Source organism: Orycteropus afer, unplaced genomic scaffold (genome assembly GCF_000298275.1).
Source record: "Orycteropus afer afer isolate SDZICR_OR568_19922 unplaced genomic scaffold, OryAfe1.0 scaffold00574, whole genome shotgun sequence".
Classification (NCBI taxonomy): domain Eukaryota; kingdom Metazoa; phylum Chordata; class Mammalia; order Tubulidentata; family Orycteropodidae; genus Orycteropus; species Orycteropus afer.
Window position 1 is genome coordinate 701753 of NW_006922161.1, and position 14389 is coordinate 716141.

Consider the following 14389-nt stretch of genomic DNA (forward strand, 5'->3'; position numbering starts at 1 on the left):
GCCTCCTCCGGGCCTCACGTAGGGGGCAGATCTTGGAGCATCCTTCCCTCGGGGATGCAGAGGAAGTGGGGCCCCCTTCTGGGTGGTACTGGACCCCCAGCCTCCGCCGTGCGGTTCTAGTAGTGCATTTCTTCAGCTGAGCCCGGGGGGTCAGGCGGCACCCGGACACGGGCTTCCCCCTCAGCGGTCCTGGCCTCCCACCGCCACCCAACCTGCTCTCTCTGTGTGTCCCATGTGCACTCAGCCTTCTGTGTCTGGCCCGTGGAGGTGAGGGCTTGGGGAGGGCGTACAAAAGATGCAGGCGGCCCCAGCCCCCAGCCTGGTGCCCTCCCTGCTCCTGGGAGCCTCTTCCTCGGTCTTTGTCATAACCACATGACCACAGGGACAGGCCACCGGTTACCAAGCCCCTAGGACACACACAAAGGACCTCCTCTCCTAGTTTTGTTTGAGGGTGGTGGACTCCGGCAGGGGCGAGGGGGCAGGAGGTCCTGTCCTGCTGTGTGTTGTGGTCCTCTGCCTCCCAGCTGTGCTCCATCTCATTGGGCCCCTCCCCCACGTGGCTACTGTTGCAGGAAGTGGCTGCCTGGGCAGCGTCCCGAGCTGGGCGGAGTGAGGTGGTGGTGGCTGGCAGGGGCTTCAACCAGGAATGTGTGTCCAGGAATGTGAAGCTCGGCCTGCCAGGGGCAGTGCTTGGGCTGGGCGGCCAGGACAAGGGGGCTAGGGGGACTTGGGGGGAGGATGGGGCTGGGGGGACTGGGAGCAGGACTGGCAGGGGAGCGGGCTGGGCCAGCAGTGGCCGCCCCCCCCCCCCCGAAGCCTGATGTCCCTACCCTGTGGCTGCCACCTCGATGCCTCAGGGCCCCGCCAGGGGAGGGAGCCCACGGGCGATGAGGTCACCTTGTCTGTGGCTGCCCAGAGCCCTGGCCAAGGAATCTGGCGGCGGGGGAGGCGCGGGGCTGGCACCACTTCAGTGGAAAATGTGAAGGTGCAGCCCCGGCGCCTCTGAGGCCGGGTGGGGGCAGTGCTGGCCGCCACGTCAGACCGGGGCAGCAGGAGGGCACACGTGGGGTCGGGGTCGGGCTGACACAGGTTGCCCTCCCCACCCCAGGACATCCGGAACACAGTAGGCAATGTGCCCCTGGAGTGGTATGCTGACTTTCCCCACGTGGGCTATGACCTGGACGGCCGGCGCATCTACAAGCCCCTGCGGACCCGCGATGAGCTGGACCAGTTTTTGGATAAGATGGACGACCCCGACTACTGGTGGGGCTAGGCCTGGAGGCTGGTGGGGCAGGTGGTAGGGGCCTGGGGGATAGGGCCATCTGACCAGGCAGGTGGACTGCCCCCAGGCGCACTGTGCAGGACCGAGCAACAGGGTGGGACGTTCGGCTGACAGACGAGCAGGTGGCCCTGGTGCAGCGGCTACAGAGGGGCCAGTTTGGGGACGTGGGCTTCGACCCGTATGAGGTACGTGCCTAAGCAGCAGTGCTGGGGCCAGGGACGCCTGGCAGCCCACCCACCCCTGCTTTTCTCACCCCCAAGCTGGCTGTGGACTTCTTCAGTGGAGACATCATGATCCACCCAGTGACCAACCGCCCTGCTGACAAACGCAGCTTCATCCCCTCCCTTGTGGAGAAGGAGAAGGTGCGTGTGGCCTCACAGGGCAGCCCCCCACAGTGCTGACGCCAACCCTAGGGTGTGGCTTCCCGACCCTAAGGTGGGGCCCTGCCACTGTCTGCCCAGGTCTCTCGGATGGTGCATGCCATCAAGATGGGCTGGATCCAGCCTCGCCGGCCCCGGGACCAAACCCCCAGCTACTATGATCTGTGGGCTCAGGAGGACCCCAACGCTGTCCTGGGGCGACACAAGATGCATGTCCCTGCCCCCAAGCTGGCCCTGCCCGGCCATGCTGAGTCGTACAACCCCCCGCCGGAGTACCTGCCCAGCGAGGAGGAGGTGGGCCTGGCGCAGGGTGGGCTGCCCAGTGACGAGGTGGGCCTGGCGCGGGATGGCCTCGGGGCTGGGTGGCCACATCGGGCTCCCCTCTGTGTCCACAGCGCCTGGCCTGGGAGCAGCAGGAGCCCAGCGAGAGGAAGCTCAACTTCCTGCCACAGAAGTTCGCGAGCCTTCGAGCCGTGCCTGCCTACGGCCGCTTCATCCAGGAACGCTTTGAACGCTGCCTGGATCTCTACCTGTGTCCCCGGCAGCGCAGGATGCGGGTTCGCAGTGGGGGCGGGCCCTGGGCGGGCACAGGGCAGGGAGAGCCGTGTGGGGCTGTGTGGTGACCACGTGCTCCCCTGCCCCAGGTGAACGTGGACCCCGAAGACCTCATTCCCAAACTGCCTCGGCCACGGGACCTGCAGCCCTTCCCCACGTGCCAGGCCCTGGTCAGCACCCAGGCTGTGGTGGGGACTACGTGGGGGGTCGGCAGGGCCTTGCTCGTGAGGGGGGCGGGTGGGCGGCTCAGCAGGCCTCATCACTGCCCCCCTCCTCCGTAGGTCTACAAGGGCCATAGTGACCTGGTACGCAGCTTCAGTGTCTCCCCGGGGGGCCAGTGGCTGGCTTCAGGTAGGCCTCGGGTGGGAGGCAGCCTCAGAGAGGTGAGGGGAGGTGGGGTCTGCTGAGGGTCTTCTCGTCTGTGTCCAGGCTCAGACGATGGCTCTGTGCGGCTCTGGGAGGTGGCCACCGCCCGCTGCATGAGGACTGTGCCCGTGGGGGCTGTGGTGAGGAGTGTCGCTTGGAACCCCAACTCTGCCGTCTGCCTGGTGGCTGTGGCCGTGTGCGTGGGGGCTTGGGGGCTGGGGCATCGGGGCAGGTGGGGTACATCGGTGGGCTGAGGTTATGTGGCCCACAGGGACGATGCTGTGCTACTGCTGAACCCCGCCCTGGGGGACCGTCTGGCGGCAGGCAGCACAGACCAGCTGCTCAGTGCCTTCAGCCCGCCCGAGGAGCCGGCCCTGCAGCCGGCCCAGTGGCTGGATGCCTCGGAGGAGCAGCGCCAACATGGCCTGCGACTCCGTATCTCCCATGGCAAGGTGTGAGGGGGGCGCTTTCCTGGGGACAGGGAGGGGCTGTGGGAGTGGGGTGGCCAAGCTCAGTGGGCCTCTCTCCCATCCCTGCAGCCAGTGATGCAGGTGACCTGGCACGGCCGTGGGGACTACCTGGCCGTGGTGCTGGCGGCGCCGGGGCACACGCAGGTGCTCATCCACCAGCTGAGCCGGCGCCGCAGCCAGAGCCCCTTCCGCCGCAGCCACGGGCAGGTGCAGCGCGTGCTCTTCCACCCCTCCCGGCCCTTCCTGCTCGTGGCCTCCCAGCGCAGCGTCCGTCTGTACCACCTGCTGCGCCAGGAGCTCACCAAGAAGCTGATGCCCAACTGCAAGTGGGTGTCCAGCCTGGCTGTGCACCCGGCAGGTGAGGTCACCAGGTGAGAGCTGGGGACTGAGGCCGTGAGCTCTGGAACCCATGCTCTGCTCCTACCCTGCCTCTAGGTGACAACGTCATCTGCGGCAGCTACGACAGCAAGTTGGTGTGGTTCGACCTGGACCTCTCCACGCGGCCGTATAAAGTGCTGAGGTAGGGGTCAGGGTGTGGGGCTGGGGCTGCCTCCCTCCTTGTCCTGAGCCCATCAGCCACCTTGTCACCCCCACCCCCAGGCACCACAAGAAAGCCCTTCGGGCTGTGGCCTTCCACCCCCGGTACCCTCTCTTTGCATCCGGTTCAGACGACGGCAGTGTCATCGTCTGTCACGGCATGGTATACAAGTGAGTGCTCCTACCCCAGGGTGGGCCCCGCCTGTCCTGTCCAGCTGGCCCCTAAGCCCCTCTCCTCTCCACAGCGACCTGCTGCAGAACCCACTGCTGGTGCCCGTGAAGGTGCTGAAGGGCCACGGGCTGGCCCGAGGCCTGGGGGTGCTTGACGTGGCCTTCCACCCCACCCAACCCTGGCTCTTCTCCTCTGGCGCCGATGGCACCATCCGCCTCTTCACCTAGCACCCAGGACCCGCCACCCCAGACAAGGCCCTGGGAGTACCCTGGATCTTCAATACAGTTTTGTCACCACTGCGTGTGTGCTGAGCCTTCACTCAGTCCTTGAGCCTGCCCATGTGGGGCCATCAGGGCCCTGCCCTCCACCCCACCCCACCCACCCACCGAGAAGGAAAGGCCAAGCCTGCCCTCCCACAGCACTGCTGGGGCCATGTGGCTTTATTGAAGAAGGTGGCTTTCGGCGACTACTGTCCTGACCCCGTCAGTCTCCAGCTCCTTCCCTGCCAGAGGGGTGGTCCCTGGTAATACCAGCCTCTCCCCACCCCAGGCAAGGGCTTCAAGGCCTCAAGCTGGTCCAGGCCTGGGTCTGGTCCCGAGGGGGGATGGATGGCTGGGGCGGGCAGGCCAGCCAGGCTCAGACAAACTTCACCAGGCGGCCCAGTGTCTCTGCTGCCTTCATGCGCACCACGGGGGCTGGGTCCTTCAGCAGGAGCTGGAGAGCTGAGTGGAGACAGAGGGCACTAGTCAGGCTGGAGCCTTGGGGCCCCACGCGCCTCCACCTGTCCTGACTGCCCTGAGCCCCCATGGGCAGGGTCCCACCCCAGGATGGGGCACACTGGCTCCTGCATGTGGGGCCACTGCCACCCTCCAAACAGGCCTCTCAGCCGGGAGGCGCGGGAGCCAACGGAAAGATAGCTTTTCCTTTTTTAGTGTTTTTTAAGCTCTTTGGAACGGCTTGCAAGTTTCCGTGAGTTACTAGAGACGATGAGGTCACCAGTGGCAGGGAGAGCCCTCAGGTCCAGGAAAATCACTCAGCCCCCTCCCCCTGGGGCCCACGGGGTCAGGGGCCCAGCGGGCCACAGGCTGGGCTGCTGGGGGAGGGGCAGCCCCAGCGGACACGTGCTGGTGGCGGGAGGGGCCAGCCAGCCAGGCGCTTACCAGCCACCAGCTGTTCCAGGTCCACCTGGTGCCGGAGCTCGCGGTCTGCGTGCAGCACCAGAAAGCCTGCGGGGAAGGGGCGGTCAGAGCCAGGGCGCTCACAGGCGAGCATGGGGCGGGACGGTGGGCTGCTCACCGGTGAACATGGGGGCCGCGGCCCGCACGTCCTCCCAGCAGCTCTTGAAGTAGAAGAGGCTGGTGCTCACCAGGCGGCCCAGCAGGTCCGGGAAGTGCCGCATCTGCAGAAGTCACAGAGGTCGTCAGGGCGGCACGGCCCGCCCAGCCACCCCGCCCCGCCCCGCTGCCTCACCAGGTGCTTGCAGGTGGCGTTGAGGAACTCGCCGAAGTGCAGGCCGCGGCCCTCCTGCAGGTGCTTCTGGAAGGCGGCCGTCAGCTCCTTGCAAGCCAGGTTGGGGCCACACATGCGCAGAGTGAACCTGCAGGCCTGCGAGGCACTGCGCTGAGTCCCGGCCTTGCTGCCCGGCCCGCCCTCCCACCTGGTGGGCCAGCCGGGTGACTCACACCAACCACAGCGGCCTGGGGGTCGCGCAGGTGCAACAGCAAGGGCGCCAGCGCACTGACAGTCTGCTGCAGGAACATGTCCTCGCAGTCCCCGTGGCAGGCCTTGTTCAGGTGGCCAAAAAGGCAGACGGACGCCTGCCGGAACTCTGCCTTCTCCTGGGGTTGGGACAGCGTCACTCGGTGCTGCCTCCCGCCCCAGAATGGCGGGGGCCGGCCGGGGTTGGGATTCGGATGGTCTGGGGTCAGCCCGGTGGGCTAGAGCCAGGAGGGGATGGTGGAGGCTGCCCCTGGGAACAGGACCTGGCCTGGCCGGACTGGGGTGGACTGGGGTGTCCCCTTGCCCTGCCCCCACCTACGCTGTCAAAGAAGGGCCTGATGCGGATGGCCACATGCAGCAGCACTGAGCGGAGGTCCCGCGGTTCCACCAGGTCTAAGAGCCTTGCCAGGCCCAGCATGGCCTCCAGGGCCACCAGGCTGTGCAGGTCATCCACGTCGTCCAGTCCAGCGATCAGGGTTGTCAGGAGTTGGGGGCCATGGGCCTGCACCTGAAAGCCGTGGCTGTGCTGAGGATCCTGGGTCCTGACCTTGAAACCCGGCCCCTGCCCAGCCTCGTGGGTGCCCCTGGCAGAGCAGCAAGATCCCACCTTGTCTGGGGAGCCAGAAGCCAGGTTGGCCAGCCCACGGAGCACCAGGCGCCGCACGCTGGCACACGTGTCCTTCTGCCGGGCGGTCAGGTTGTCCAGCAGTGACTCCAACAGCATCAGGTCGTTGACCACGTTGCTGCTGAGCAGCTGCAGGCAGAGGCCGTGACCCCTGTGACTCCCTACCCAGCCCAGCTCGAATGCCCGGCAGCTACGTCCCACGGATACAGGAGCAGGCGTGGGGCCGAGCCCATGGGAGGCGTGGTGAGCAGGCCAGCAAGGACCTGTTGCTGACCCACACTCCTGGATGCCCCACTCGTACTGTGGACCGTGTGCTGGGGCCCTCCCAGCCTCCCCCAAACCCCTTGCCGACCACTTCAGTGGGCCCGTGAGTCTTGGTGTGTAGAGTTCTGGGCCCGTCTGCTGCCCTGCAGGGCTGGGGCAGGGGAGGTCAAAGCCTGTCCCTCTGCCCCTCGTGGTGGGGACAGGGGCATCCTGCGCCTTCTCCTAGCAGGCCCCTCAGGCCTCACCTCTGCCAAGAAGGCCGTGGAAGTGACTCTTTGGATCTCGTAAACGCTGCTGTGTGTGGAGACAAGGGCCTTCATCACCAGCGGCAGCCGGGGGCCCGCATGCTTCGCCATGGCCCTGGAGGCGGCAAGGGGTCAGGGCCAGGCAGCTGTCCACCACCCCCAGCGCCTGCATGCTGAGAGGTGTGGCAGCCCCACTGCCCTATCCCTGAGCCCTGCCCCCAGGTTGCCAGGCCTGTGTCCTCTCACTCAGTCACACCCTGACACACATACACTTGCTGAGGGGTCCACCGCCACCCAGGACAGTTCACACAGAACCACGTCTGACCTGCTATTGTGCTGGGGCGAGGCCCCACGCTGGCCTGGTCCTCACAGCACCCACCAGTCCCTGAGTGGCTGGCTCAGGATCCCCCCACGTCAGTACTGGGCCTTTCCAGGGGGCCATTTCCGGGGCACATGGCAAGGAGGCCTGCTCACCTGGCCAGCCGAGTGACACCCTCCTCGTGCCCCTCAGAGGTCCTCAGCAGCTCCCAGCCACCTTCCAGCTCCAGGTGCCGCACCACGTCCTCGCTGCCTCCCCTCAGCAGCATGGCCTGCAGGGTGTCCACCGCGGAGCTGTGGAGACACATCACTCAGCCCCACCCACCATGCCCACATGACCCCTAGTGTCCCACGCCCAGGCTGCAGCAGCCTCCACTGAGGACTGGGCCTCCCTCTCCCCCATGGCGGGCCCTTTGGGAGCTGAGCTGCTGGCATGGGGGTGAAGGACTTGTGGGGTCACCCGTGGCAGTTCAGCTACCAGGCTGAACAGACCCACCCGGCCCCACCAGCACCTGGTGCCTTGGCCATGGCTTCTGGCCCAGGTCCCAGCCTGCACTGACCCTACCTGGCTGGCAGAGCCGGGGTCTCTGCCCATTGGCAGGGGCACTGCCCTGGGCAGCAGCCCTAGTTGTGATACAGGGACAGCTGTGCTTTGGGAATGGTGACCAGCAGCTATGACTCAAGATTAAAGGGGGGATGGAGCATGGCCCTCACCAGGGGCCGGCACCCCCAAGTTCACACAGCTGGGTTCCCTCAGGAACTCAGAGCAGAGCCGTATGGGGCGTGAGAGAGAGGGCTGTGAGGCTATGCCTGGAAGAGGCTGCTGTGCAGTCCACAGGCAGGGGTGTGGTGCACATGGTCACCACTCTGTTGGGGGTGGCGCCCATCTGGGTACCCAGCAGTGTCCCTGGCTGAAGCAGACATCAGCTCCATCTCTGATTCCAATGGCTTTGTGCCCCAGTTTAGCCGCACCCAGCCCACCTGCCTGCCACTGCCGATACCCCCAGGGCCTGTTCCACAGCCCGACCCCATCCTTGGGCCAGCTTCTGCCCTGGAGACCTCAGCCTCTCCGGCCACCCTAGTAGACACCGTTGGGGCTGGCCGGCTGGGGTCCAGGTAGGAGAAGGGCTGCAGGGCCCTCCCCAGGTGACTCTGGTTGTCCTGAGGACTCCCCAGAGCCCCTCCTGCTTCCTGCCCTGCCACTGAGCCAGGACAGCCTCCTCATCGTCTCCCCCTGCAGGAGCCGTACAGGAAACAAGTCTGATACTGCAGCCTCTCCAGGGCCTGTCTGGAATTCGGCTGCCCCCACTCAGCTCACAGTGAGAACCCTTCCAGGCACAGTGGCCGGCCTGTGGGCGGGGCCAGGAGAGCCCACAGCCTGGTGGGGGCCCCCCGCTGGGAACAGCACGTGCTATGCACAAGGGCCCAGGCAATGGAGCAGTAGGATTGGATGGCTGCCACCCTGGGCATGAGGGCATGCCAGCGCCCCTGGGTGGGAAGGGGACGGTCTGGGGAGAGGGCAGGGCAGGCATGGGATGACAAGCCTAGTCTGGGACCCATGACTTCTGGGCTGCAGAATGGACACGGCAGGACCCTGTCATGGACAGAAGTACAGCTGCAGGTGCCCCAGCCAGGACAGTCCTTGTGGACTGTGGGGACATCTGAGGGCAACTGGTGCGGGCCACTGCCACAGCCCAGGCTGAGAGTCCGCAGATCCCACCTTCCCGGGACTCCCCTTCCCCAGAGAGCGAGCCCAGGCGTGCCAGATCTGCAGTGGCTGCGTGAACCAACAGCAGACAGAACCCGCCCATGCCGCGTTCACATGGGTTGTAGGAGAGGTGGCCGTCTAGGCGAGGGACGCCCCTTACCTGGGGCACTGGCAGGCTCCCTGTCCTGCACCACCCACTGCCACAGCCAGACCACGGTCTGAGCTCAGAGAGTAGATGGCTCAGCTGCAGGCCTCCTCTGCCAGCCCAGCCCTGCCAGAGCGCCACAGGCTCTGTGCTTACTGTAGGGCCCGCCTCCTGGTGAATGACCTTCAGCTGAAAACCAGGCTCCGAAAAACGTCCCTAGCAGACGGGGCCAGAGGCTTGTCCTCCAGGCTAGAGAACAGCAGTGACAGTGCCTGGAGGGAGCGGGAGCGTGGCGTGCCCCACGTTCACGGCAGACGGAGCCAGGCCATGTCAGCCAGTCCCTGCTCACGCTTCCACTCTGCTTGCGGCAAGCAGGGCGAGAAAGCTCCCAGGCTGGTCCGGCAGTGGGGCTGCCCCATCCCCACACATACCTGTGCATGCCCAGGCCAGACCCCAGGGCAGGCAGGGCCAGCAGATGAAGAACACATGCAGAGAGGCCATGGAGGCCAAAAGTGAGGGGCAGGGTACAGGCGCCCTCAGGTAGCAGCACTGTGCACCCCACCCACCCCAGCTCCTGCCTAGAACCCAGCACCTACTCTGCAGAGACCATGAGGGCCAAAGGGCAGGTGCCCGCACAAGCAGGGTAGCTGATCAAGCCGAGTCAGTTAGCCTGCCTGTAAAGCCTGAGCCACCTGTACTCCCAACAGGGCTGGGCGCTGGGAGGCTAGAGAACAGGAGAGCTAGGGAAGTGTTGAGGCTGGAGGGCCAGGGTCAAGGGCTGGACTTGTCCTGAGCTTCTGACTGAAGCAGGGCTCTCAGTGTAGAAAGAGCAAGAACTGAGCTGAGCAGCTGAGGTTCTGGCCTTGGGGCCCTGTGCAGGTGGCTCGCTTCCCGGCCGTGTCCTCTGCTGCAGACGACCAGAGCTCCCGCAGGACAGGAGGCCCCACGAGGCCGTGCCCATAGCATCTCAATGCACCCAACTACCCCACCACGCTGACTTCCCACGGAAAGCACACCCACGTGCTGTGCTGACAGCGAGCCCAGGCCCGTGTACCTGCAGGGCTCCAGGCTCCTGGCGGCCAGGGGTGCACTGGAGCTCCTCTTCTCCCTGCCCTGCAGGGTCCGGGGCAGCTGGACGCCCACTGTGCAGCTGACGCGCAGCAGGAGGGCCACAAACAGCTCGGGGTAGAGCTCCAGCACCGCAGGCCCAGAGGCTGGTGCGGACAGAACCTCATACAGGGCACACGTGGCCTAGAGGGGACCCGTCAGAGGCGCCGTCCCAGCCTTCAGCGGCAATGGCTGGGCCTGACACCCTGGGGTCCCACCCAGCCTGCAGCCCCCATGCATCTTGAAGCTGCAACTGTGAGGGGAGTGGGAGCAACTGCCCAGGCTAGGGGGTGGGGGCAGGGCTGCCTCCACGGGCCGGGCAGCAGACCATCTGTTCTGGGCTCCTTGGGGCACTGGGAGGAGGAAATTTTCACAGCTGCTTTACTGCTTAAAAGTGGCCAAGCTGGGTTTATTTTTTTTTCACAGGATAAAACGCAAAATGATCTCCCTTGGGGACAGACACCTGAGAGGCCTTTTATGAGCCTGGCTGTGGAGCTCGAGGGCCCAACGGGCCAGTGTTCCCAGGGGCAGCAGCCAGGTGCTGGTGGGCGGGCCCAGGCTGTTTTAGTGAGGGGCCCACTGACTCTGCCAGGCTACCTCTCACTGCAGCATCCTGGCCCACGATGACCCCGAGTAGGGTGGGCGGAGGGGGAGGAGGGGTGGAGCATGCGGGGCCTCTGGTGCACTCACCGCAAGGGGCAGTGTGGTGGCCACACGGTCCGGGGTGCTGCTCAGCAGGAAGGCCCGACTCTCCTTGAAGGGGACGTCCCTGCCCATCTTCTCCAGAAGCAGTTCCAGCACTGTGGCGGCAAGGCTGGGCTCCACGGCCAGGGCCCGCCACAGGGTACAGGTGTGGCTGTGGCACATGGGGACAGTCACCGAGAGGCACTGGCCCCTGGGCTCTGCAGTTCCCCAGGCCCCACACCACGTGGATACACCTGCCAGACAAGGACTGGCCCTTCATCTGACCCCAGAGTCTGCACACAGGCTGACCTGGAGCTGAGCAGTGCAGGAGGAAAAGGACAGGAGAAAGGTCAGGCCCGGATATGGAGGCCTGAGGGGGGCTGGTCGAAGGGTCCCAGGTGAAGTCCCTAGGGGCCCTCGTCTGTAGCAGCAGGCCCACCCCATGCTTGGGAGCCCCTGCAAATAATTTTCCAAGAGCAAAGAGCACACATGGCTAAGGACACAAGACAGGTCACGCATATGGCACTGAGCACTGATGGGCCCAGCAGTCTGCAGATGCTGGTGACCAGACACCAGAGCAGCTCTGCTGTGGAAACATAAAGGGACAGGTGGCAGTGCTCAGACTGCCCAGCTGGGCTGGGACGTCCCGAAATCAGATGCCACAGACTTGAAAGAGAACCACCTCACAGTTCTATTTGAAATGAGCAGCCAAGTGCACTCAATGGATACGGCTGGCAGCAGCCTGCTAAGGCAGGAAAGACAGTGATGGGCAGAACCCAGCACTGAGAAGGAACAAGGGAAAGAGGCAGGGACAGACAGGGCTGTGGGTCACAGGACAAGGTCTAACACATCTGACTGGAGGCCCAGAGGCAGTGGGCAGAGAACACAGTTGTGGTCACACCTGGAAGGAAAAGGTGAGACCCTTCTGGACCCAGTGGGAGATACCAACACCCATCTCCAGCAGTCAGTGGCACCCTGGCCAATTAAAGAACACGAAGTCCACGTGGGAGCCCCCCAACTGCAGGCACCGGCAACCAGCCATCAGGAAAGCAGATGCTTCCTGGGTAACAGGCCTGGAGCTGCTTTCCCAAGAGGACAGTGCAGCAAGACAAGAATAAATGTCATCTAGACAGACCAGGAGAACAGCTGCCAAAGTGGAACCCTAGAGCTCAGAACTAGCATCCAGGAGACGGCACAGTGAACCCTTCTCAGGTCAGCCAAACGAGGAGGCTGCCCCCGACACAGCCTCCGCAGGCAGAGGGAAAGCGATGGGGACCTGGGAGCAAGGAGGCATATAGGGACACAGGAACACACCTGTGGGACAGGGAAACACCACATGCTGGTGAGGATGGAGCCCCCAGCATTCACGGTGGCGCTGCCAGAGGTGCCTGGCTTCCACCAGCAAGGGTGAGTGCCCGTGTCTGCTGGAGCCACCGGGACTGTAGCCTGGGCGGGGCGGCAGACGCCTTCTGAAAGGTCCCAGTAACAAATCCTTCAGGCTTGTGCGTCTCCCTCCTCTGTCACAAATACTCAACTTTGCCACTCAAGTATGGAAGGTGCAACAGGTAAAGGACGGGCAGGGTTGCGTTCCCCAAACATTCATTTACGAATGCAGAAACCTGAAGTCCATGTGATTTGCAAGTGTCACAAAGTGTTTTTTTCTTAACCATTTATAAACATAAAAACCATCCTTAGCTTATAGGCTGTGGTATTTAAGATTGAGTGTCAATGTGGCTGGCCTGGTTTTGAGTGGCTTGGTGGCTGTGATGCACCTATTCCCCATGATGAGGCTGGATGTGGTGTAATCACCTCCATGGCGGACTCTCCTGTGAGCACTTAGTTGAGGGGGAGTCACCTGATTCAGGGTGTGGCCTGCTTCCAGGAGGTATGCAAAGGATCCCGCATTTGGCCCATTCTCATCTCCAGTTTCAGGTCCTGAACCCACGGCCTGTTGGGTTGCCCGCCAATCTTGGGATTGTTGCCTTGGCACCCACTGGGCTGACAATCTGCCATTTCACCTGCTGATCCTGGATTCATCAGCCCCCGCAGCTGCGAGTCAGGAGAGCCTCCAGCTCGCTCCAGTGGGCCTGGAAGGCAGAGCTGAAGCCCCAGGCGGAGCGGCCTCACCCAGCCCCTGGAGCCTGCACTCTGAACTCGGCCATCTAGCTTGGTCTTCCCCTAGAACTGGCTCTCTGAATTTGGACGTCTAGCCTCCTAAACGGTAAGAGAATAACTTTGTTTGTTAAAGCCCCTGCTGTGTTATGTCTACGTAGCAGCACCAGAGAACTGAGACAGGCCTCACAAGAACAGGCCGTGGACCAGATGTGGCCAAGCCCAGAGCTACAGCAATTCCACTCCTGGATACACATGCCAAGAGAGACAGAGGCTTCTCTCAATCGGCATAACATACTACACAAAAATACCGTTCTACGTCCTACTTTGCTGAGTAGCAACTAGAGTCTTAAAAGCTTGCAAGCAGCCATCTAGATGCAACGATGGGTCTCTCCTTGTCCAGAGCAAAGAATAAAGAAGAAAACCAAAGACGCATGGAAACAATTAGTCCAAGGGACTGGTAGACCATGCAATCCTCAGCCTATATGACCATGAGACCAGAAGAACTAGATGGTGCCCAGCTATCACTGTTAACTACTTGGAGGGGGATTGGTGCAGGAGATCCTGGATAGGGTGGGAAAACAATGTAGAACAAAACTCAAAATAATAAAAAAAAAAAAGGCTTGTTAGTCTGATAGAGCCTGGTGAGACCCTGAGATTGGCCCCTAGCCACCCTTCAGGTCTGGAACTGAACTTACTCCTGTGGCTTCCAGTCAAACAACAGACAGGCACATGGGGTGAACATTTATATCAGATAGATATAATCCTTGGAGCTACCGACTGTGGGAGAACAGAGTGAGGTGCTGGCACAGGGAGACAGCTCGGGGGCGGGAGTGCATGGGAGGGAAGCACACAGGGAAGAGGTAACTCTGGGGAGGAAGCGGGGAGAGAGCTGTTGCACTGTGGGAACTACAGTCAATGTCATGAAACAGTGTGTATGAACTACTGTACGGAAAATGAATTCACCCAATCACAATAAAAATTAAAAAGAAGAAAAGAAAAGAAACAGAGGCTTCTGCCCACCCAGAGAATAGACACAGCTATCTGCCCATCGTCCCTAATGGCTCCAAAGTGGAGACCAGCCCCATGCAGTGGGTGCACAGGCACAGCAACACCCCACGACCACAGAAGGCGTGAGCTGCAGGACAGCCTGTGTGAGTCCATCTACACCAAGCTTAAGGTCTGGAGACAGGGGCCTGGGGCCTCCTGGGGACAGGACGTGCTGTCTCCCTGATCTGGGCAGTGGGGACCCACTGCACTGCACTCCAGAAACACACACTCTGCTCAGTCCACAAGTTACACTTGACAGACGGGACACGGGACTGGAGAGTAGAGCAAGTGGCAGCTACATGGGCAAAGGCCACTGGACATCAAGTGCACAGCAGAGGAGAGAGAAGCTTGTGGGCCACCCAGCAACAGAACGGGGGCCGGGCGCTGCAGGCCGCAGGGCACCAGGCTGCACACCCAGCAGCAGAGCGAGGGCCGGGCGCTGCAGGCCACGGGGCACCAGCCTTCACACACAGGTAACCACGTGTGGCCACTGCTAGAGTGGGGCAGTCATGAACAGAAAGGGAACAGAGGTGTCCATTGTTGTTGTTGTTGTTGAGTGCCGTCGAGTCGTTTCCGACTCATAGCGACCCCATGCACAGCAGAACGAAACACTGCCCGATCCCGCGCCAGCCCCACAATCCATGCTATAC

General features: G+C 63.0%; 2 protein-coding genes across 2 annotated transcripts in view; one reads left to right on the top strand and one right to left on the bottom strand.

Moving 5' to 3' along the window:
- Positions 1-3989, top strand: part of BOP1 (BOP1 ribosomal biogenesis factor) — a 14210-nt gene extending 10221 nt beyond the window's left edge. The window contains exons 4-16 of the mRNA XM_007956109.1: positions 1109-1263; positions 1350-1467; positions 1543-1644; positions 1744-1956; positions 2058-2219; positions 2307-2387; positions 2499-2568; positions 2647-2779; positions 2855-3035; positions 3123-3411; positions 3489-3573; positions 3654-3761; positions 3836-3989. Coding sequence (XP_007954300.1) covers positions 1109-1263; positions 1350-1467; positions 1543-1644; positions 1744-1956; positions 2058-2219; positions 2307-2387; positions 2499-2568; positions 2647-2779; positions 2855-3035; positions 3123-3411; positions 3489-3573; positions 3654-3761; positions 3836-3989 — 1851 coding nt within the window. The remainder of the gene's footprint in view (positions 1-1108; positions 1264-1349; positions 1468-1542; positions 1645-1743; positions 1957-2057; positions 2220-2306; positions 2388-2498; positions 2569-2646; positions 2780-2854; positions 3036-3122; positions 3412-3488; positions 3574-3653; positions 3762-3835) is intronic.
- A 409-nt stretch (positions 3990-4398) lies between these two features.
- The window catches only part of MROH1 (maestro heat like repeat family member 1), a 50236-nt gene continuing 40245 nt past the window's right edge, over positions 4399-14389 (bottom strand). Inside the window, exons 32-42 of the mRNA XM_007956110.1 lie at positions 10584-10749; positions 9841-10037; positions 7090-7227; positions 6616-6730; positions 6089-6235; positions 5801-5989; positions 5445-5600; positions 5233-5367; positions 5059-5161; positions 4923-4988; positions 4399-4484 (exon numbers count right to left, since the gene is read on the bottom strand). Of these exons, the coding sequence (XP_007954301.1) occupies positions 4399-4484; positions 4923-4988; positions 5059-5161; positions 5233-5367; positions 5445-5600; positions 5801-5989; positions 6089-6235; positions 6616-6730; positions 7090-7227; positions 9841-10037; positions 10584-10749 (1498 nt within the window). The remainder of the gene's footprint in view (positions 4485-4922; positions 4989-5058; positions 5162-5232; positions 5368-5444; positions 5601-5800; positions 5990-6088; positions 6236-6615; positions 6731-7089; positions 7228-9840; positions 10038-10583; positions 10750-14389) is intronic.